At 40.6% G+C, this 25,044-nt stretch overlaps 1 protein-coding gene across 18 annotated transcripts in view; it reads right to left on the bottom strand.

Annotated features, from left to right (window-relative positions):
- APBB2 (amyloid beta precursor protein binding family B member 2) overlaps window positions 1–25,044 on the bottom strand; it is a 389,233-nt gene that overhangs the window by 177,821 nt on the left and 186,368 nt on the right. For all 18 annotated transcript variants that reach the window (XM_082637315.1, XM_082637301.1, XM_082637312.1 and 15 more), the window contains one exon: window positions 13,414–14,229. In XM_082637315.1, coding sequence (XP_082493441.1) covers window positions 13,414–14,229 — 816 coding nt within the window. The remainder of the gene's footprint in view (window positions 1–13,413; window positions 14,230–25,044) is intronic.

Consider the following 25,044-nt stretch of genomic DNA (forward strand, 5'->3'; position numbering starts at 1 on the left):
CTGATGAGATGAGTGGTAAGATTAACAAACGTAATGTTTTTACATTGTATAATGAAATGTGTCAACATTTGGATCTTCATAACTCATTGAACCAACATTTTCCAAATTGCCAATGCATGATGTTACAAAATTATGTATGACAGACCAATGAATTTTAATATAACACAGGACAAAAAAGTTTACTATTGTGGTTTCAGATTCTACATCGTAACTAACCTTTAAGAAACTACCAATTACCGGGCCTCCCTGGTGGCGCAGTGGTTGAGAGTCCGCCTGCCGATGCAGGGGATACGGGTTCGTGCCCCGGTCTGGGAGGATCCCATATGCCGCGGAGCGGCTGGGCCCATGAGCCATGGCCGCTGGGCCTGCGCATCCGGAGCCTGTGCTCCGCAACGGGGGAGGCCACAACAGTGAGAGGCCCGCATACCGCAAAAAAAAAAAAAAAAAAAAAAAAGAAACTACCAATTACCAAGTTTTGGTGTAACATGAAAAAATGAATATCCAAAATTGCCTGAAAAGGCTATTTCTGCCTATATAACTGTAAGAGGTAGGAAGGATTTTCTTCATCTACTTTAATCACAACAACTTACTAAGACACACTAAAGGTAGAAGCAGATAAGAGAATCCAGATGCCTTCAATTAAGCCATACGTTAAAGAGATTTTCCAATAAATAAAACAATTATCAACAATTGTTGTTGGCTTTGGGAAAAAAATGGTTGTGCTTCACAAAACATCCTATTTTGTTAACATTAATGGGTTTCTTATTCTTTTTTAAATAAGTAATTTTTTAAAATACCTGTCTTAACTTCTAAATAAATAAACAATAAACACTTATAGATATAATCCACATAAGCAAAGACCTTTGGGGTTCTCAATAATTTTTCAAAGTGTAAAGAGGTCCCCAAGACCAAAAAGTTTGAGAACAGTGCTTTAGAGCAAACTCTTCTTTTGATTTCTTCCAGTTTCTTTTTTCCGTGTGCCCACCACTTCTTTATTTCTCCAAACCCCATTTATCTTTCAATTTTGTCCTCTTCTTGCACCACAAGAGCCCTCCAGGTCAAGAAATACCTTATCCGGAACTTTATGACCCTGATCTGTTCTGCATACTTGGCAAAAATCTAGCTGGTACCAACTACTTATGTTTTGAGGTATGCTTATGTTATTCTTTTAACACAAGTATAAACCGGGCACTGTTTACCCTGTGTGCTCCAGATAAAGCGGTGAATAAAACAGACTGGACCCTTCCTCCTGTGGTTTACAGTCCGGTGTTATCACTCAGCGTGCAGTCAAGCACCAGAGTTATGACAAAGCTTGCTAAAAATGCAGAATCTCAGGCCCTAGCCCAAACCTACGGAATCACAATCTACATTTCAACACGATCTCCAGGAGATTTTCCTGTACACTAACTTTGAGAAGCAGAGGATTTATGCATCCTCTTAATTATCGTGAACTTCTTGAAGGTAAACTATTACCTTTAATTTGTTGCACTCCTAGTATAAATAATACAGTTTACCTATTATGCTAATCATTCACTCAAACATGAGCACCCATCAAATGGAGTCATTTCTGGGGATTAAAGACAACAACAACAAAGGCAAAACAGCTTACACCCTGAAGAAGGCTTCAATCTCATAGCAAAGATAAGACAATAATTATAATGATAGTTAACATTTCAAAAAGTGCTTTCTGTGAGCCAGTTATTGCACCAAGGGCTTTAAGTAACAATTTTATAAGGTCGGTACTATTATTATGCCCACTTTAGAGATAAGAAACTTGGGACTCAGAGGTTAAGAAAGTGATGGAACTGGGATGAGTCAGAATGTTTGACTCTAAAGCCCAGAAAGTGGTAAGGCAGAGATTTAAAATAATCTTGAGGAAGGAGCCTCTGAGTTCCTTGAAGGAAAGCTTATGCCTCAATCTTGGAATCACCCAGAGAACTAGCTCAGTTCCTTGCACATACTAGGAACCCAGTAGACATTCATCAGCTGAAAGTATGTGAGTAGATTAAGGTTAACTTACCACCCTTACTAAAAAGTATCCTAAAAATAAACAGTCTAGACTTTACCAACCCAATAATGCTTAACTACATTGAAGATAAAATGGACCTGAGGTGAAAATGCTTCTCTCTGATACATTATACAGAGAGTCCATTCACTGACTCAGGGCTCTTATTCCATAGCATGTGGAGGAAAAATAAACGAGAGACAGAGGGACAAGATGTCGACTAAAAGGTGAAAGCCACTAGGGAACACTGAAAAGAAGCTGATGCTTATTCCGGGGAAAGAAAGGAAGGGCAGGAGGTCATAGAATGTCTTCCTTGTCCATAGTAAGCAAAGGATGAAAGGAAATGTTGGTCAAAGGTCCCCCAAAGGACACATCCCTGCAGCAGAAACAGAAAAGTAGGAACTGAGGAGTTAGCCCATTACAAAGAAGTGTCCCTGGAGGCTTCCAATTACCAGGTATCTAACTCACCACCCTCAGCCCTTGAACTTCCTTTGCTACACCTCCCAAAACCATTTCCCGATGGTTTGGAGTTGGGGGTCATCTCCATTCTCCCACTTTCTGACAAAATCACATAGAACTATGACCACCTTTTCTTCTAGAACATGCTGAGAAAAGGTCCTACAGTTCTACTGATACTATTTCACATGTCTAAGTAGGCTTTTATGGGCCAGCCGTCTTGCATACCTAACCATCACGTATACTACATGTGTATGAGAAAAAAAGTGTCCTGGTAACAAAAAAATACCAGACCGAAATCAGCTTCCTAAACAAGCCACTTCCAGGATGGAGATCTACCTTTATAATATCCTAGGTGTACCAATTCAGTACAGTTCTATATGAAGACTTCTTCAAATTATGCTGAGGAAGAAGAATGACCACCTAACAATGTCCTTAATGATATTAAAGAAGAATCCTTGCAAAGATTAAACTCAATCATATTCAAGAGTAAATCTATAGAAGGCAAAACGAAAAGGGAAAAAAAGGAAAGCTCACGTAGTAATAAATATCACCTCCTCTCTTAGATACTGACAACAATGTTTTAGGGCTGGAGTTATCCCGTCCTCTCACGTTCTGACTCTTACACATGGAATGCTAACCACGTATGATTTTCTAATAGTTAAATGATTCAATTTTCTAGTCAAATCTGTTCGAATGGGAAGATTTTATTTCACTGCTTTGAACCCAAGGGATCTGAAAGGGAAACACAATATAAAAATTATAAGGGTAATTGGTAACTACCCTCACATTTATGAAAGCAAACTGGGTGTATTAACTGAGCCAGACTTGAAGCACAAAATTTATGAACCACCTACAACCTAGCTTTTGAAAAGCTAATGTTTTCCCTCCTCTAACCAGATTAACAGATGGAGAACTCTGAGAAGTCATCTAAAGATGTCTTTGGAATTTTCAAGCATGTTTTGCTTAACAGTTCATGTCACACTTTATAATTCTACCAGAAGGCATGGGCCTGAGACTAGGATGACTATGATTAAAACAAGTCTGCAGGTGTGAGCATGCTGCTACTATATAGCATTACAGTTGCACACAGCTGTAACAGGCAAGACCAACCAAGCCTAGTTCTTTCTACTATAATAGTTTCGTGTGTGTGATGGCTGACACTTAGAGCAAGAATCCACAGGCCTAATGCCTTGAGCCCCAGAAGGCAGGACCCATCTAAAGGGCTGCCGCTGACTGGGGCCTCCATGGCATTTGAGCCCAGTGTTATGAGATTTCTGGATTTAGAAAAGAAAGAGGAAACCCATATTTCTATGTAAAAGCTCCCAATTTCTAAGCGTTGGCATCTAATTCAAAACATCATCTGCTAGACAAAACCTGTCTGCAGGCCTCCTGCGCACTCCCCAGCACTGTGCATTTGTGATCTCTGAAACTTTCATGGCATCATATTGCCTTTGCATTGCCCTGAAGTTAGGGTCATAGTTTTTCTTTTATATTCTGCAAAGCTCCTAAGAACGTACTCTATGTTTGGTAAGCAATGTCTCTTAAACAGAGGTAAGAAAAGCATGGCTGTTGCTAATATCGCTGTCTGTCTGTTTTTAAGCTTTGATCCAAAGGAATAACACCATCCCCATATTGCCAAGTTCCCTGAACTATCCTGTTCAGAACTGAGCCAAAGTGCTAAATGTGAAGCTTTACGGTGTCTTTATCACATTTTCCTGCCCTTCCCATACTCATTCCCAATCTCAGTTGGGTTTATGGTTTCAGATTCACCAGTATCAGGTCCACACTAAGTTCCTTCATACAAGAATTTGGGTGAAGGCAACCAAAACTATCTTGAGGTCCTTTGCAGCATACTCTATCCATTTGTCAATTCTGACAATATCTGCAAGTATTAACTTTCCTTCCTGAAAAATTTAAACACAAAATTTCTGCAAATATCCTTTCACATCTCCTCTGTGTTGCAGATACTAAGGAATTATCTACGAAGATATCTGTACTGGGTTGAACAGTATTCCTCTAAAATTCATATCCACTCAGAACCTCAGGATGTGATCTTATTTGGAAACATGGTCTTTGCAGATATAATCAGTTAAGGTGAGGCCGTAGTGGATTAGGGTGGGCCCTAAATCCAACAACTGTTGTCCTTATAAGAAGGCCATGGGAAGACACAGGCAGAGACTGCAGTGATGCAGCTATAAGCCAAGGAATGCCAAGCATTGCTAGGACCCACCAGAAGCCTAGAAGAGGCAAGGAAAGAGCCTTTAGAGGGTGAATAAGCCCATTGATACCTTGATTTCAAACTTCTAGCCTCCAGAACTGCGAGAGAATAAATTTCTTTGTTTTAAGCCTGTATGGTATGTTTTCTTTAAAAATAAATTTATTTATTTTATTTATTTATTTTTGGCTGCACTGGGTCTTCGCTGCTGCTCATGGGCTTTCCCTAGTTACGGCGAGTGAGGGTTACTCTTCACTGCCCACTGCGGTGGGCAGGCCTCTCATTGCGGTGGCTTCTCTTGTTATGGAGCACGGGCTCTAGGCACGCTGGCTTCAGTTATTGTAGCATGCGGGCTCAGTAGCTGTGGCTTAGTTGCTCTGCAGCATGTGGGATCTTCCCGAACCAGAGCTCGAATCCACTTGCCCTGCATTGGCAGGCGGGCTCTCAACCACTGCGCCACCAGGGAAGGCTTAAAACAAAGTGTATGGTAATTTGTTGCAGCAGCCCTGAGAAACTAATATAACATCTAAACACCTTCTTCTCTTCTTTGCTTGTAAACTACACTGCCCAGGATCTGGGGATGGGCTTTACCTTTCCGTACTTCCTGAGGCATGCCGTGTGAAATGGGACAAAGAACCCAGGGACACATTTCAGATGGTGGGGACGTCTTCCATGGAGACAGGAAACTGTAGGTGAGCTATCTGAGGTCACAGACTGGTTCTAATTTAATTCTATGTCTGGGGCACCTAGCACAGCCCCCAGAGTAGACATTAAAAAAATAATTGGCATGTGTACATATATATGAATTAACAAATGAAAAAATGAATGGATGAATTAAAACAAAGCAATGGTGAACAAACCCACAAACTCTTGAATGGTTGTTAACTTCCACGGATACTACCGCTCAGTGAAAATCACGGTAAAGTTGCAGATCCATTTCAGCTCCCCATAAATGTAGACAAATTCAAGCTTGCCGACTATCTGGATGTTGCTATAGCCTCTTGGCTTTTAAAACCATAAATCTCTCTATGTGTTTATTAACTTAAGGTTCTTTTGTGAGGACAGTGGGTCAGGGCAGAATGTTCATGATGAAATTTGACCAGAAAATTTCTGAAAGTGGCTGGTAGTATTTTTGTCTCTATGATCCCACTGAGTCACAATCTTAGAGGCGACATGCCCTCCTCCAAGGAGGCATCACTGGCGCTTCTGGGAGCACTTCACGCAGGACTACTGGAGGACTCCATCCAGTCATTTCCTAAGCAGCGACTCTCTGTCTCTGTCCACTCCCTCTCCCCAGAAGCCAAGCAACCTGCCAAACTAGGTTCTAAAATTTTTATTTTCAAGATGCCAGTAAAGCAGACATAAGAGTGGGGTAAAAAATCATGAATTACACTTCTTCAGTGATTAATTTTAAAAAATAAAAGGACTCCTTACTTTTTCTTTTTTTTTTCTTTTTGCAGTACGCGGGCCTCTCACTGTTGTGGCCTCTCCCATTGTGGAGCACAGGCTCCGGACACACAGGCTCAGCGGCCATGGCTCACGGGCCCAGCCACTCCGCGGCATGGGGGATCTTCCCGGACCGGGGCACGAACCCATATCCCCTGTATTGGCAGGCGGACTGTCTACCACTGCGCCACCAGGGAAGCCCAGGACTCCTTACTTTTTTAACAGCTCTGAAGGGCAATGATCTCCCCACATCTTCATCTGTTGAAAACCTATTTAATCTCCAGCACAGATAACTTCGATGCCTGAGCTTCCATATCCCAGTCAAATTTTCTTCCTCCTCTAAGCTCTCCTTACCCCACAACATTCCACCATCTCATGGCTCCTTCCTGGTTCCATCTTGAATATATCAACGGTCTTGTGCTCACTACTAGACTGGTAGACTTCTGTTGCCACTCATTGCACTGTATTCATTTTTTTGTGTACCCTGAAGTACCTAGTATAATACTTTATAATGGAAGGCAACCAAAACCTATCCTATCATTCAACTGAATATAAATTGTTTCTAGAACTTTCCAAAAATAATTAATTGAGCAAAATCATTTTCTTCCTTAAGTTCATGAGGTGAGATAAAAAATCTTTTTATACATCTTACTCCCGAGATACTAAAATCTAATTTGGAAATCACACCATCCATCCCAGAACTATGTGTCCGAGCTATTTTGGAAACATCTCACATCTGTCTTCTTGAATCCCTCCTGTCACATCAGGGAACGCTCAACTGAGAAGACAAGACAAGAAGGCTAGTGAATCACTAAAGGGTGTTTGAAAGATTAAAATTAATTCAGCAGGACAAACCAGCTGAACACTGGGTCTTTTCTATATCCTGGAATTTTTTTTTAAAGGGATAGGAGCTTTCAAAAAGCAATTTAAAAATAATTTATGGTTGAAATTACCAAAATCCATTTGACATAAAATGAACATTTAGAAGACGTTTCGGAAAGTTAATAATATAAACTTATCCAAAGCTCTAACACTCTTAAGCTAGCTAAGTCCAGAAATAATTAGTGCTGCCAATTGCGTTGACATAATTAGGTTTGTGCCTTGGCTTTTGCCCTCACCAGCTATCCAACTTGCAAGAGAGTTCCACTTTGCTTGCCTCAAGACTGGAAACCAATCAACTTAAGACAGCAAAGGATTCAAACTCTCGAGCAACATGGTTCAACTTACAATGCAAGGCAAAGTGTGAAGGTAAGTGAAAACAAAATGGCCCTTTTCCTTAACCCTGGCTATTCTGACTTGCAGACTTAAAAACTCAAACACAAAGAACGTTTGTGACACACTGAACTACTGGCCCCAACTCTTCATCCCTCCCTGGAGCCTAGAATACAAATAAGAATCACCGTATCTAGGTGCTCTGAACAATTATTTTATACAAGTTGTGCTTACCTTTTCTATTTCTAAAGCTGTACTGATGTAGCAGACCTCAAAGTATGCATGTTTGTGGTCCAGCTCCATCTACCCAACCAGCAAACTGATAACATTTATGGAGCCTGTCACTATGTGTTACGTACTGTGTGAAGAGGTTCACATCCACACGTAATGAAGACTCAGCTCCTACTTTCATGGAGCTCCAAGTCTAAACAAAAACTTTCCAGTAAGGTTACAAACTGCTGAGAGGAATGTGATAACAGAGAATTGGAAATATTTCCTTGAGGTACAGAAAAAGGACTTTCAACAGCTCAGAGGGTCTAGAAAGGTTTCACAGAGGAGCTGAAAATTGAGCTAAAGCTCAACTGTTTACAGGAATGGAAAATTCCTCTAAAATATAATTTTCTATCTTTCAGATTATCAGGATAATCTAGTTGAAGTGGATAAAGTCTGATGTATTCAGCCACTGGTGCCACGAGCCTAGGTCTCAGAACTATGATACAGTGGAAAAGCGCTGGATGCTAGGTCCAAAGATCTTGGTTCAAGTCCCAGCATGGCCACCTGAGTGTGAGAGAGTATCACAAACAAGACCTGGCACCCAGAATTTCACTGTGCCTTCCCCAGGAATTTGTTAATCAGTATCCCCCCTCCACTGTGAGGCAATATCATCAATTAAGTTAAAAATATGTACCCAATATCAAAATCAGGCATTGATTAAAATATAATATTAAATGATTTACTCAATACATCAGGGCCATTTGGAGATATATGTAGATAGTTTCCATTTTTATTCAATTAGTCATTATTTATTTACTAAGTTTACCTGCTATATTTCAGGCACTGACAGCACAAAGATGAAGATAAACCAATCCCTGCCCTTAGAAGATGCAGAAAGTCCTAATTAAAATCAGAGCCCAACGTATGCAGACCAGGGGTGGAAACGGGGGTGGGGTGGGATGAATTTGGAGACTGGGATTGACATATATACACCACTATGTATAAAATAGATAACTAATGAGAACCTGCTGTATAGCACAGGGAACTCTACTCAATGCTCTATGGTGACCTAAATGGGAAAGAAATCCAAAAAAGGGGATATATGCATTCATAAAGCTGATTCACTTCACTGTACAGCAGAAACTAACACAACACTGTAAAGCAACTACACTCCAATTTTTAAAAAGTTTTTTAATATGTAATAAAATCAGAGCCCAAAATATAGGTAATCCGTAATTAAGAGAGACGTAAACTTTTATCTCACTGCTGTACTGATAATGATTATCACTAATAATGATAAGCACTGATATTTATTAAGCTCCTGCTATATGCCAGACACTAAGAGTTCTAAGAGCTCTTCAAAGATGCTCTCACTTAATCTTCACAACAGATCTATGCTAAAACCCTACTAGCACCCCCAGTTTACAGTTGAGAGGCTATGCAAATTGCCTACATGGAACCCAGCTGAGGTTTGAACTCGGGAAGTTGACTCTAGAGCCCATCCTCTCAATGACAAATTAATGCAGCACTGGGCCCACTGTCACACCATCTAGATTTGATTTTCTCGGTGTATATTCTGCCTTTGTACACTTTAGTAATGAACCTAATTTTGAAATGCCTATTCCACAAGATCCATCCAGTTTCACATTTTATATCTTCAATTTTATTAAGCCCCAAATTAAACCTAAGTTACCTGTTGGTACAAACTAGGTACCCTGGTAGCATCAGAATGTTGTGTCTTTCCAAAGTTTTCATGAAGCAAACATAAAACACCAGGTGATGGGCTTCCCTGGTGGCGCAGTGGTTGAGAGTCTGCCTGCCGATGCAGGGGACACGGGTTCGTGCCCCGGTCTGGGAAGATCCCACATGCCGCGGAGCGGCTGGGCCGGTGAGCCATGGCCGCTGAGCTTGCGCGTCCGGAGCCTGTGCTCCTCAACGGGAGAGGCCACAACAGTGAGAGGCCCGCGTAGTGCAAAAAAAAAAACCAAAAAAAAAAAAAAAACCCACCAGGTGATTAATGGAAAGACTATACACAATCTGACCAACCTATATCTATCTGAGCCATCATGCTTACCTGGGGCCACTGAGGGGACTGCATCTCTGGCAAAACCTGAACAGACTTAAGGTTCCCACTTTCAAGTACCAAAATGATGCAACACTTTCCTTTAGAATCCAGGTCAGGGCATTCTTTTGAACTTTTCTAAATTCCTATGAAACTCAGTAATTCTGCTGATGCTTCCCTGCCACCCCCCCGCTTCTAATAACCTCTTGCTTCTCAAAGGACAGACGACATAGGAGGAAAAGAGGAGAAACATATATACATGATTGACTGTGCAAAGAAAGTTACTAACATGCCGAGCTGGGCAATTCAGAAAGAAAGGGAAATAGAAAGTGGTCAATCTCTGGGCTGGGCAGTGCATTTTATTTTATAAATAGCATTCTAACTTGGAAAGCATGCCCCTAAGGTAGAAATGAGTCTATTTATTTTTCCAGGCTCCCCAAAGCACAGTCTACAATCCAAAGATAACTGGGTCAAGATTTAGTCATACAACATACACCACTGTGATGAATATTTGCTTAGCACACAGTGAATAAGCAAGTATGTACACTTTGTGTATATGTATATATGTACCATGGCGCTGCATACTAGTATCTGACAAAATACTTGCTCTTATTTATTTTCTTTCAACAATTAGTAGTTTGTGTTTATTTTACATATATATATATAAAAACTCATATATACTATATAAAACATATATAATAATGATTTCACCGTTAGAAGTGTTTAATTTAAATGGACTGTGGGACTTCCCTGGCAGTCCAGTGGTTAAGACTCCGCACTCCCAATGCAGGGGGCATGGGTTCGATCCCTGATCGGGGAACTAAGATCCCAGGTGCCATACGGTGTGGCCAAAAAAAAAAAAAAATTGATTGTGATCATTGTGAACACTAACAGTATGTTTCACTGGAAAGATGAACTCAAAATACCAATGCTGAATAATCAATTATTTTACTTTACTCGCTAATTTATGTGATCTGTGTGATCATGAAGTAAAGAGGTGTCTTTTCAGTTGGAGTTCACAACTGGCTCTAAGGAAATTCCAAAAGAATTCCCAAATAATATTAATATTCTGAGGCATTGCATTAAGCTGAAATAAAGATCCCGAAGTGATGATTTTGAAGGGATGGCTTCTAGCATTTGTAAAAAACTCAATCTCACAGCTTTAGAGAGTTGGGTCACAGCTAACACACTTTTTCAAGCACATCTGATTCAAAACGTCTATCCTTAGCTAGCCATTACGGGCCATCACCATACTGCCATCCTTACTCTAAAATTCAAGGTCTTCAAAAGCAACTTTAAGAATGATAAATGAATGTATCCCCCAACATGTCAGAAAACTCTAATCCAGTTCACATCACATGCCAAGCCCTGTAATGGGTTCTGTAGAGAAACCCAGCAGCAAGTAACACCAGGACACCGGGCAAATGAGTGGTGAGCCAAGGGGACCCTGGAAAGGCCCCCTGGAGAGAGTGGCAGTGGACCAAGACAGTGTACAGGTACAGTTTAAACTTGGTGCTCTTAGGACTTCCCTGGTGGTCCAGTGGTTAAGAATCTGCCTTCCAATGCATGGAACGCGGGTTTGATCCCTGGTTTGGGAACTAAGATCCCACATGCCGTGGGACAACTAAGCCCGCACGCCCTGAAGCCTTCGCGCCGCAACTAAAGAGAAGCCTGCGCACCACAACAAAAGATCCTGCATGCTGCAACTAAGACCTGATGCAGCCAAATAAATAAATTAATTAAATTAAATTAAATTAAAAATAAACTTGGTGCTCACCACCAGCCCTTTTTGACACCAGCACTCAATAGGCGAAAGGGCCAGGGAAAGAAATACACTAAACACTCAGCAGCGAGGGAATCATTAAATAAATCATGGAGCTTGAAGAGGGTGGAACAGCATGCTTAATACTTAAATTCAGCCTGAGGTAGAAAAATGCTATATCCTGATATGAACTGATCTGCAAAATATATACTTTGGTGGAAAAAGCAAAGCATTTATAAAACAATGTAATGTGTCATTTTTTTTCTTGTTTTAATTTTTACTGTGGAAAATTTTAAACATACAAAATGAGAGAGAACAGAATAATAAACCCTTATGTACCCACCTTTAACAAGGATCAGCTTATGGGCAAAATCCCATATACAATATTATAGTATAATATATTATATTATACTATAATATTTTAGTATGTATCTCTAAATGGTAAGGACTCTTTAAAAATATCATTATAAAATTTGGGTAAATTTTAATATTTATTATACATGTGGGTATATGCCTAAAATGGTTTCTGAAAAAAATAAAAACTAAAAAAAAAGTAGTGGTTGTCACGGGAAAAAAGGGGGCCAGAGTGAGGAAACGAGGAGACTTTACTGTTACTTAATACCTTTCAGTAAAATTTAAAATATAGCTACAAAAGGGAGCACAGGTCCTGGAAGAGCAGCAGAAAGGCTGCCACGACGTGAGGAAGAGAGTGTGGCCTCAGTGGAGGGCGCTGAACACACGAGGTTGAGTTTGAATGTGAGACACTCAAGGAGCCATTTATATAGATTCAAACACTAGCAGGTGACAGTGTCCATCTGCTACAGGATATGAAGTCTCTAAATGTGAAAAGTAATAGAGAGTTGTGAACTCAGTGACATTACTATACATAATTACGATTCCAATAACGTGCAGATCCAGGCATTTCTGAGATGAATGGGCTCATCTCAACCTCCCTACTGCCATATCCAGCTACAGGAGGCTGATAAAATCTATCATTTAAAGCACTCTGGTTTTAAAGGGCACTTCAAAAACACTTTTTTTGTTGTTTTTTTAAACAAGTTAATGTCTTACTTTCTCCTCTTTTCCCATCTGTAGTCTTTGTAATTTCTCTGACTTACAGGTGGGGAAAATGTCAGTTCCTTCCCTGGTGGTTCTATCTGTTACATCTGTGTCACATTAACAGAGCCCTGGGATCCACCAGAGGCAGGGTTAGGTTAAAGAAATAAGCCTTTGTGAGTGCTTGTTTACAGTGAATTCAGACACAATACAGTTCTCCAGTCTTTTAGTCTCATGATCAGTAAAATAGGGGCTTTGAGAAGATAAGATTAAAAGTAGCTGATTTTTAGGACCCTGTTCATTTCTGTGACAATTTTCACTCCTCTGAAAAATCCAAAGATGTTACAAAATATAGACAAAAGTCAGGAAAGACTGGTCTCAACTAGACTAGTTAAAATCCAAAACTTCTAAATATATGTTAAAAGAATCACTACTTTCTCACTTTCAAATATCACTTGAACAAGGCTAATAAAATGTTCCCCAGTAAAGGTCAAAAGGAAAATGTCTTTAATGAATAGACTTTCAACTTTTTAAACCTTAAACTTTTCATTAGTTTGAGCATAAATAAGTTTTTTCTGAGAATTTTAAAATACTTGGTTCTCTTTTTCAGGTTATATCCTGCCCCTGGCAAGTGTCTCCCTTTTATTATTTTCCTTAACAAAACCCAGCATTTCTACATAGTATATAGAAATAGTTCACCTAACCACTGGCAGTATAGTTGCTAAATAGGTGATGTTTTACTGTACTTAACACTGGGGAGCTATGCTTCCCGGGACAAACAACTTATGTATGAATCAAAATGAAACCGCTGAGGAATCTAATGATATTTTCACACAAATTGCCCAATTTTACCCCAAGAGGCTCATGTTCTTCTCTACCTGCAGATGAAAATTTGGGGGGAGGGGGTCAGTGTAGAGATTAATTCCATCAGTAAGGGAAAACACCAAGAAAGTGCCACCGTAGGCTACACCTTTCCCAGGTACCTGTCTCATCTGCGGAGCTGGGGGAGGCACTGTCTTGGGACAGGGTCGTCCAGCTGGATTCCTCGTCGCTCGGTGCCAGGTTCTGGATCCGGTGGAGTGCACAATCGGTTTTGGCCCCCGTTTTAGGATGATCCTTCTTGGTCTCCGGGCTGGATGATACGGTGGCTATCTGGCCATCTTCAGGGCTGAACTGGGGTTTGTTTGGTTTCTGCAGCAGTAAGTCGCCATTCCCAGCGACAGTGGAGGCCTGGCTCTGGCCTGGCTGGGCCTTCTCTTCCACAGCCCCATGCTGGTTGCCCAAGTTCTGCTCGAGTTCTCTGGTTGAGGTTTCCAGGTCTGCATAGTAATTCAGGAAGCTCTTGGTTCTTCGGGGCTGGGAGGGTAAAATCTCGCAGCCCGAGGAATCCCGTGGGTGGGGCTCTTTACCCTCTAACTTCTCAGAAGTTATGTTGATGACTGCAGTGGGGCTGACGTTTCTGTTGGGGTCCTGCTGCCCTTGTTCTGCAGCCTTCCGGAGCTGGTTCTCTCCATTTTTCACCAGCTTGATGTTGGCAGAGCCATTTCCCAGCAGGGGCTGTGCGGCCGGATCCGAGAGGCCCATTGCCGCCTGGATGTTAGTTAGTGCATATTTTTTCCTGCATTTGGGGGGTGTGCTGTTCTTGGTTTCTGTGTGTTTTATTTCAGCGTTCAACAATTCATTGTGGGAGGAACGGAGATTAAGGGTGTTTGGTGGTGTGGCCGGGCTATTCCGATTTGTGACGTCTGTCGTTCCGCTGCTGGCCATAAACACTGCCAAAGTGTCTACACCTGAGTCAGCTGGAAAAAAAAAGAAAACTGGTCATTAGACGCCTGGCATGATTAAACTACTTAGCATAGAGAGTGAGCAAACATTTCTATACAGAAAATTGAAAGAACCAATGCTTCCGTTGCAGTTTTGTAGAACGGACCCATTTTCCTCTCTCTTTTCAACGTTTGCTCATACATTAAACAGGAGCAAATAAAAGGCTTAATGTGGATACACAAAAGCCAATTTATAGAAAAGCTAGGAGGTCTGAGGGTCCAAATTTTACTTAAAAAAGTATCTCTCTTTTGAAATCATATAAAAGCATTTTCTTCCAGCAGCTGGTCTTCGCTTTTTCACAACCTTGCAAATCATCCCCTTTCTAAACATTTACATCACATTTCTATTCTGTCGTTCCCTCAGGCAACAAAAAAGTTGCTCAAAAATCCTCTGGGGCTCCAACTTTCTTAATTAACCTGAAAGGTCACTGTTCAATGAAGCACCATACATCCAAGGTAATTTTTCTTCACCATGTTTAGAAATTGTGTTCTGAACACCAGGAAAAATCAAACCTCCATTAGAGTTTGATAATGTCTTGTGAACATTTCTGACCTGGGCTTACTGTTTGTACTAAACAGAAATTTTGGAGAAATGGCTTAATTGCTCAAGAACATACATACTCACATAAAACTATTACTAATAATGTAGCATTGAGCCCTTGGCTAAAGACGTGTTAGACTCCCCAAAGGAGTCTGAATATATTCCACTGAATTAAAACACAGACTCAGCGGTTTGCAGTCACCACAAGCCCTTGTAGAACTCCTAGGAAATTATCTGACAGTTGCATTTATCTCAAATATTGTTCACACCATCAGTGATTTGTTCAATGCGTCTCTTGCTAGGAAGACAGAAAGGTTTCTCAGACTAGAAGGGAATAAAATTCATCAGCAAGAATTTCTAAGGTTTCAGATTTCTCAGTCTATAAGGAATGACTTCTTTCTTATCTGATCCCTTGCCCTCCAGAGACCTCCGTGGGCTCTACACCAGCAGGAGATGAACCAAAGCACAGCTCCCAACATTCCTGAAATTGTACTGTGACAACTCCCTCTTCCTCCACCAGGCAAAACAGAGACCTCCGCAGGGAAGTAAGGTAAGAATGTTCTACTGTTCGGAAGCTTAGAGGTATCCCTTTCCATCATCCGATACTCAGGATGAGCTATTTTAGAAAAGAGTTACCCACTGATTCTAGAGTCTGTGTGCTTCTTGGAAGCTAGGGAACATCTGTATAGTCCAGGCAGTGTCCATATTTACAACAGAATGACCATATGGTCCACAGAGATAGCTAAGGCTGTAACCCAAAGTGGTTAGACTTTGGGCCCCAATCTTTAGAATGATTATTTATAAGAATTCCTGCTTACCCAGCACCTACTGCACTTGGGCTTCATTGAGAATCTGGTTTGTTTTTCCCTTTTAAACACTATTCTGATGACTAAATTTTAAACAAAAATGTATACTGTTTTGGCTACTACTACCATTTTACAGAAAACATATTTAAATTTATAATTCAACCTCACTCCAGAGCAGCATTTGATATGAAAAGGGTCCATATTGAACCCACATGAAGTTTTCCCTGAGACACACAACCATAACATAGGCACACAAGAGAAAATTACATTTAGACTTCTGGGTATTTAGAGTGACATTATTATAAAAAACCTGGCAATCTGCTGGCTTTTTAGAAGGTATGGCAAAAAAATTGCTATGAGGCTATTTTACGATGTTAGATACTATATCCTAGCAATGTTATTAGGGAGAATTTTTTATTTACTCTGCTTATAATTATAAACATTTTCAGAAAGAATACCATCAAAATTTCTTGGTGAGTTAATATTTAAGTGGCTTTTATACCCTGGATGTGACAGGTAAAAACTTTGAGCTAACAGAGCCGGAGGAATCAGGCTCCCTGACTTCAGACTATACTACAAAGCTACAGTAATCAAAACAGTATGGTACTGGCACAGAAACAGAAATATAGATCAATGAAACAGGATAGAAAGTCCAGAGATAAACATATGCACCTATGGTCACCTAATCTATGAAAAAAGAAGGCAAGAGTATACAGTGGAGAAAAGACAGTCTCTTAAATAAGTGGTGCTGGGAAAAACTGGACAGCTACAGGTAAAAGAATAAAATTAGAATATTTTCTAACACCATACACAAAAATAAACTCAAAATGGGTGAAATACCTAAGTGTTAAGACTGGATACTATAAAACTCTTAGAGAAAAACATAGGCAGAACACTCTCTCACATAAATCGCAGCAAGATCTTTTTTGATCCACCGCCTAGAGTAATGAAAATAAAAACAGGAGCTTCCCTGGTGGCGCAGTGGTTGAGAGTCCGCCTGCCAATGCAGGGGACACGGGTTTGTGTCCCGGTCTGGGAGGATCCCACATGCCGCGGAGCGGCTGGGCCCGTAAGCCATGGCCGCTGAGCCTGCACGTCCGGAGCCTGTGCTCCGCAACGGGAGAGGCCACAACAGTGAGAGGCCCGCTACTGGAAAAAAAAAAAAAAAAAAAAAAAAAATATATATATATATATATATACAAATGGGACCTAATTAAACTTAAAAGCTTTTGCACAGCAAAGGAAACCATAAACAAGACGAAAAGACAACCCTCAGAATGGGAGAAAATATTTGCAAATGAAGCAATGGACAAAGGATTAATCTCCAAAATATACAAACAGCTCATGTAGCTCAATATCAAAAAAAAAAAAACCCAAACAAAAAATGGGCAGAAGACCTAAATAGACATTTCTCCAAAGAAGACACAGAGATGGCCAAAAAGCACATGAAAAGATGCTCAACATCACTAATTATTAGAGAAATGCAAGTCAAAACTACAGTGAGGTATATCACCTCACACTGGTCAGAATCAAAAAAATCTGCAACAATAAATGCTGGAGAGGGTGTGGAGAAAAGGGAACCTTCCTACACTGTTGGTGGGAATATAAATTGGTATAGCCACTATAGAGAACAGTATGAGGATTCCTTAAAAAACTAAAAATAGAGCTACCATATGATCCAGGAATCCCACTCCTGGGGATATATTTCTGGAGAAAACTGTAATTCGAAAATATATAGGTACCCCAATGTTCATTGCAGCACTATTTATAATAGCCAGGACATGGAAGCAACCTAAATGTCCATCAACGGAGGAATGGATAAAGAAGATGTGGTACAAATATACAATGGAATATTACTCAGCCATAAAAAAGTAAAAAATAATGCCATTTGCAGTGACATGGATGGACCTAGAGATTGTCATACTGAGTGAAGTAAGTCAGACAGAAAATGAAAAGGCAACCTTTGGAATGCGATTTTTAAAAAGGAAAGAAATAGGCACAGAGGGGTACATGATTAAGGTGTCAGATGTGAACAGTGAGGAATGCACTCCAGGATCTGGCCTGGGGAGGGCAGGAGACGGAGCCGGGAGGAGGGTGAAGAGCTAGGGGAAAAGGAAAAGGCCAAGGGGTCAGAGGTCTCTGAAAGGTAAGGGAACAGGTGTGACAGGAACAAGGGATTGCTCCAACCCTAGCTGCATGCATACCTTGGGGAGCTTTTAAAAAGCCCAGAAGCCCAGGCCCCACCCGCTAAGACACTCCCAAATTCTGATTCAATTAGTTTGGTATTGGGCCCACTCAGGGTATTAAAATGAAATGTTCTTTGGGTGATTCCAGTGTGTGGCCAAGGCTGAGAACCACTGCAGTAAGTGAGAGATTTGGAAGAAAAAGATGATATATATGCATGTTAATGATTTCAGAGGCTCTTGGAACACTCTGGTCACATATGTCATGTTCCTTGTACATGCACACATTCTCAGCATCCCTCCCTCCTTCCTGGCAAATTTCTGCTCCACCTTTAAGATTCAGGGTAGATGTCACCTCTTTGGGAAACCTTCTCTTGCCCCTCTAGACAGATTCCAGGGCTGCTTCTTCTACGCCTTTCATAAACCTATCTCCATTTCTCCATAGCATAACAGCATTTCTCACACTGTTTTATTTTTAACCTATTTGAGTTTATCACTAAGCTGTGACTTCCAGCAACAAGCACAGTGGCCTATCATGCAGTAGGTACTCAGTAAATGTTCGTAGAATAAACTGTTGAATAAAATGAAAAAGACAAGTGTTTCATTAACATCTCAAGAAATGTTTACTTAAAAAGCCTAGGTTAGGGCCTCCCTGGTGGCACAGCGGTTGAGAGTCCGCCTGCCGATGCAGGGGATACGGGTTCGTGCCCCGGTCCGGGAGGATCCCACATGTCGCGGAGCGGCTGGGCCTGTGAGCCATGGTCGCTGAGCCTGCGCGTCCGGAGCCTGTGCTCCGCAACGGGAGAGGCCACAACAGTGCGAGGCCCGCGTACCGCAAAAAAAAATAAAAAAAAGAAAAAGAAAAAAAAAAAAAGCCTAGGTTAAATTTTTGAGTTTCTTATTAAAGATTGAAAAGGAAACCACCATTACTGCCTAAATAGTCAACAGTAAATTCATTTTTCCTTTCCTTGAAAAAGACTAATGCTCTCAGAAAGGGAAAAGGTGATCAGTGGTCAGTTATCTCAGCTTTCCCCCCGTGCAAGCAGCATCTGGGTAAGATTTAAAATAAAATCTTTCAATACTGTCTAGACCAATTTATTTTGTTCCTCAGTCTCAGCTCAAGAAAATTCCTGTTCAATTCTGTCATAACTCCCCCAAAAAGAAAAGACTATTTAGAGTCAAATAGCCTTTTTTTTTTGACCCAGAGCAGACTGGTGTACTTCTTTGCCAAACATCATTTCTCACCAGCTGTGATCCCAACAGCTTAAAGTTCTCCGTGCTTTGGTGTGAAGAAAACTGGAGGCCCAGCAGAAGCTCTGGTGCACACAGCACACGTACTCCTGTCACCCTGTGATCCCCACCACCCAATTCCGGGCCTTCCTCTGTTCCTTACCTCCTCCTGTTTACCATCTGCATCATTAATAACACTGAACAGAAGAGAATTAAGTAGAATGGGAGATAGCAACATAACAGTAATATAACAAATTATGTTGAAAAACAGATGCTCTATGGACGTGGAAACGAAAGGATATAGACTGAAGGATGCTATATTGAGACTCTAATCAAAAGTTGGTGTATTTAAGCTGGTTCCATTTTTCTCTGCCTCACATGATTTTACTATAGTTATAGATCAAAGATAACTTGGTATACTACTCCCTATAAACTGGGGAAAGAGGAGAAGTTAAGTCCACTAATGCATGGGCTAGATGCTAACTGAGAACTCATGGCATTGCCATTCTCCCAAATTCCCTGCCTGGAAACCTGGGAATAGCCCTTCATGAGTTTCTTACCCTACCAAATTCTGTCAATTTTACTGGAAAACGTTTCTCCAATAAACTGAGTTCCCCCTTCTCACCATCTTTATGGCTGCTTTCAGGTTCTCACCACTTGAAGTTTCCTTCTATATCTCCCAAGCACAACAGTCTCTCAAACTCCAGTCTACCCTGACACAGTTCATCCTCTGCAATTCTAAAAACAAATGGACTGTGCAATTCTCAGTTTAAAAATTTCTACTGGCTCCCTGTTGTCCAAATTCAGCTCAGTATACAAGGCACTTCAAATTCTCCTCTGCTAGCCTAAATCTACCCTTCCCATCGCATCTCCTGTCACTGCACCTCCCCCTCCCGCTGTGGTCCCTACATGACAGCAACAGTGAACTTTTCTGAGGATGCTAAGCCTCTTCACTGCTCTTTGCCTCTGCACATAGAATTTGTTTCCTCTGCCCAGGAAGGTCCTTTGCCCTCATCTGCTTTACCCCTGCCCTATTTCCTGCCTGAAAACTCCTATAAATCCTTCAAAACCCAGCTCACATGTCCTCCTTTAGGTCTTCTCTGACTCCTGAACATAATCCTCTGTGCTAGGTGTGTGACCTGCAGTTCACATCAGCACTTCTATACTATTCCATAATATCAGTTGAGAGGTCTCTCTCCCCTTCAACACTGCAAGTGCCTTGAGGGCAGTGACTGTTTTGTTCACTTTTTATGACAGTTTTATTGAGATATAATTCACATACCATAAAGTTCACTTTTTAGAAGTATAATTCAGGGATCTTTAGCATATGCACAGAGTTGGGCATTCGTCACTACAACCTAATTGCAGAACATTTTTATCACCCCAAAAGGAAATCCTGTACTCACTAGCAGTCACTCTCTATTCCTCCCTCCCCTAATCCCCTGAAAACCACTAATCTACTTTCCGTCTTCATGGGTTTGCCTGCTCTGGACATTTCATATAATCAGACTCATACAATACGTGGTCTCTGTGATTAGCTTCCTCCATTTATGTGTATCCTTAAGGTTCATCCATGTTTTAGTATGTATCACTACTTCATTCCTTTTTATGATCAAATCATATTCTACTGTATGGATCTACCACACTTTGTTTATCTGTTCATCAGTTAACACAGGTATTTGGATTGTTTACACTTTTTAGCTATTATGAATAATGTTGCTATGAACATTTGTGTACAAGTTTTTGTGTGGACATAGGTTTGTAATTCTCTTGGATATATACCCAAGAGTGGAACTGCTGATTATAATTCTCCTGTGATGTGCACACGTATATATAGACATACATACCATATGTATACGTGTGTGTGTGTGTGTGTGTATAAAACCTTGTGAGGAACTGCCAGACAGTTCTGCAAAGCAGTTGTACCAGTTTACATTCCCACTAGCAATGCATGAAGGTTTTGATTTCTCTACATTCTTGTCAATACTTCCTATTGTCTCTTTTTGATTATAGCTACCCAAACAAGTGTGATTTAATTTTGATTTGCATCCCCCTTTCATTTTTATATTCCAGAGTTTCCAGTTCCTTTCACAAAGCCTGGCACATAAGAGCACTCAATAAATGTTTGGTTCATTAATCGTTCACTCATTTATTAACTAAATATTTTTCACTCATTCATTAACTAAATACTCTCGGAGCATCTATTACATTCCAGTTGCTCTTCTCAAGGTCAAGAACACAACAGTGTACAAAATAAGCAAAATGAATGAGGAATGAGCAAGCAAATGCCAATAACCCTGAGGGCCAGTCTTCAGTACAAAGGTGGCTCTGCCCCTGGATATCTCGAAGGTGAATGGGACCCATGACTTTGCCATCACCTCCGCATCTATTCATCATGCTGTCTTGAGCATAACTCACAAAGATCCAACATCAGTTCAAGAGGCTCGATTCCTAGTCTAGAGCTCAGCATACGTTCCGAGCTAAGAGTGTGACAAGAGCTCATGTTATTACTGCTGTCATTCTCCTGCATGGACAATGCACAAACATCTGTCATGACCTGGCATGTAGAAGCTTTACAGTTTTTCTTGAGAATCAGCCTCCGTCCACGCTCATTCATTCATTCAACAAATATGTTTTCGTGCATTACTATGTGACAGATACAGTTCTAACTGCTGAGGAGACAGAAGTGAACAAAACTGACAAAATTAAAATACCTGCTCTCACAGAGGAGTTCAGCCCCTGTGTTTCAGGCAGAGATGACTCTACCCCTTATTCATGAGGTCCATGGCCTAGGCCCAGCCAATCAGAGGAGCAAATCTCCATGGCTGTGGTGACCGGCTCAAGGAAAAGCATATGACCAATCCTAAGCCTTCTGCCAGAATGATCAGAAGAGAAGTGCTCTCTTTTCTCTTTTTCTTGAACTAGAAGATATAAGCCTAGAGCTTTAAGAGGTCACCATGAAGAGACACCTGTGTACGTAAGACCTAACAAATGGGCAGACAGAGCCAGGAAACAGAGAGAAAGTGAACATGCCCTAATGACATGGCTGGAATCCCTGAAACGAGTCATGCCTGAAACATGAGGTGCCGGGACTTCCAGGGTATTGAAGCTAATAGATTTTCAGCAACTAAAAGAGCTGTAGTTAATATAATGCACAGAGTATTTTTTACGAAGCCTAACTAAAATTAGGTAAGCCAGGGTCACTTTAATTTCATGGCTAACAAAGCTTTCCTCAAACCCTGAGTCGCAAAGATCCCAGCCCTGAGATGTAACCCCGTAACTCAGGTGACATCCTAATACAAACCCATGCTGGAGCCCGGAGTTAAACCTGCCCTCCCCCCTTCTCTTTTCTGAGACCTCTAGCCTCCTGTCAAAGAAAGTTTGTCAGTAATAACAGGAAACTCCTCTCTTCAATAACCTGCTGCTCTCCCTCTGCTCCCTTGGCATGTTTAACAAAATTGGAAATTGACAAACGGGCCGGGGAAGCTCAATGCCTGACCAATTCTTAAATGAGACTTCACATTTTCTTCATTTTTTTATTTTTCTGCTATACAACTTCATTTCCACTGAGGAGTTAACAGCAAAACTTCTGCCCTGAGGAATGTTGCCTTTTGAACTAGACCTCAAAGTATTAAGGAAATGAAGTAAACTCAGATTTTTTTTCTTTTAGGAAGGAGAGGCAGGATAAAGCTGGTTTCCTGAAATTACTCATGAAAGTAAACTCTCAATGTGACAAAAATGATAAGAACTTCTCTATGAACAAAGGAGGCAAAGGTTATTAGGAGGCAGCTTGGGTCCCTGGGTCAGAGAGATCACAGGATTAGAACCTTATAAGTTTTTAAACCAGGAGCACACAGCTGGTTCACAGGACAACTTCCCCAGGCTCTAAGATAAAGAGGTGATTTCACCCGCTAGGTCTGACCCACCTAAGGGGCTTCCCAGGTCCCATTCAGCTAAACTGCCTGAGGGCTCTCTCTGCTCAACATCCCAAGTGGATCTGAGGAAAGTCAAGAAAGATGCACCAAACACTTTTCTTCAGGAAACTCAGACAGGGCAGAGACAAGGATACGTTATTAACAAAACTCCCAACGGCTAAAGTACGCACAGGGTCTTACGAGAAGAAGGTATTAAAGATGAGGACAGAGGTTCAAGGAAGACTCCCACAGAAGGAACGGCTGAGCTGGGTCTTGAAGGATAGGGTTAGGGTTAGGGTCCACCAGTGGACAAGGAAGAGAAAGGCACTCCAGGTGGGAAAATAACCTGGTATTCCAACATCACACCCAGCAGATGTAGTCACCTTGGGATATTATATGCTTATCCCAAGGATATTTTCTTTGCTCAATTTCTAAGCTGTTTTCATCATTTCATCTTCTTCTAAATGATGTCTTCCGAAGACAATTGTATTTTTTAAATATAGCTCTAGAGTTTTATGGCCAAGTTTGATTAACATAGTCAGTGATCAAGCTGGTTTAGGTGAGGAAACGTAGGTAAGCTAAAGTAACAACATAGGTTTTCTTGAAAAACTGATAAGCTGGCCTCAAGTCAATTCCCAAAGAGAGAAAAAAAACATTAAACAATGGCAGTGTCCTTGAAATAGGGTAATTACCCTACTATGTCACAGGCTGAGACCTACTCGGAAGGGACTCCCGTGTTGAATCTTGAAGGTTCAACAGGAATTTTCCAAGACATATAAGGGTATACATTCTGGCTTTTTTTTTTTTTTTGGTTGAAAGGCTTTATTCAACATTTTTCTATACATTTTTTTGCCATCTTTATTGGAGTATAACTGCTTAACAATGGTGTGTTAGTTTCTGCTTTATAAGAAAGTGAATCAGTTATACATATACATATGTTCCCATATCCCCTCCTTTTTGCATCTCCCTCCCACCCTCCCTATCCCACCCCTCTAGGTGGTCACAAAGCACCGAGGTGGCATGTTTGTTTTTTTAAAGGCTCTTTGTAGTCACAGCTCCTAAGAGTTGAAAACGGGCTTGAAAGCAAACCTTATCCCAATTATTGGTCCATACTCTACTTCACTAGCTGCCATTGGATTTTCAGGTAAAAAATGGCTGGAATGATACTCTACTGAAATAAAAATACAGTTTTCCTTGTAAAATGTGTTACATCCTATACCAATGCATGATAGTAGTAGCTGTTATTAAAAACCATGCTGGATAACGGTTTCATTATCTCTTATATAACTACCAATTGAATAAAGCAATTTGAGTAACAACAGTTAAAGTGAATAATTGGTATAACAAAATATAGTGACAATAAGAAATTTCTATAAGTTATTTGATTAGTTCGCCTCTATTTAGAGGAAAACACATCGTTTACATGTTTGTCAGCTTTATTCTTATGTTTCCATGCTGAGTCTATTTTGCAGTGTAATAAAAGACTTTAAATGCTAAAGAATTCCTAGAAGGAATTCTTCTCAACACTTAAAATGTATTTGTCAAAGGACACATGTATTTGCTTTGATTTTTCAAAATTAATATCCTTATTCAAATATGGATTTACAAAGAAAATCTACTCCCTGCCCCTAAACCGGCTTCTAAGAATTGCCTCTAAGTTCCTAATTTTTCTGTGTGAATTTAGGTTGGTCACCTTGTTTTCAGCTGTCTTTAATAAAAGGATATTTCCAGTCACTCAACTGCCTCTACTTAGCTTAGTGTTTATTTTATTATGTTTTAATTTTAGTTCTCTGTTGAGATGTAACATGCAGTGTTATATAAAGGAGAAAAAGACTTGGACATACTTATTGAGTTTAATTTTAGAATTTAGGGACATTAACATCTATTTGTCCATGGTTTAAATTTACTTATTTAGAGACTCAGAATTTGCGGATTGGTATGTGCCCTAACAAATATAGAATCTACCTAGATCTATTTGCCACTTACAGTCCTATATTATGTTTAATTCAAAATGTCATTGCAATTGCTTTTTTCTTATTATGTTACTATGAGGCTAAGAATTAAATCCCACACCACGTTGAATGCAGACTAGCATCCATCACGACACAGAGAAAGGG

This window comes from Mesoplodon mirus, assembly GCF_964341445.2.
Source record: "Mesoplodon mirus genome assembly, chromosome: 2".
NCBI lineage: Eukaryota > Metazoa > Chordata > Mammalia > Artiodactyla > Ziphiidae > Mesoplodon > Mesoplodon mirus.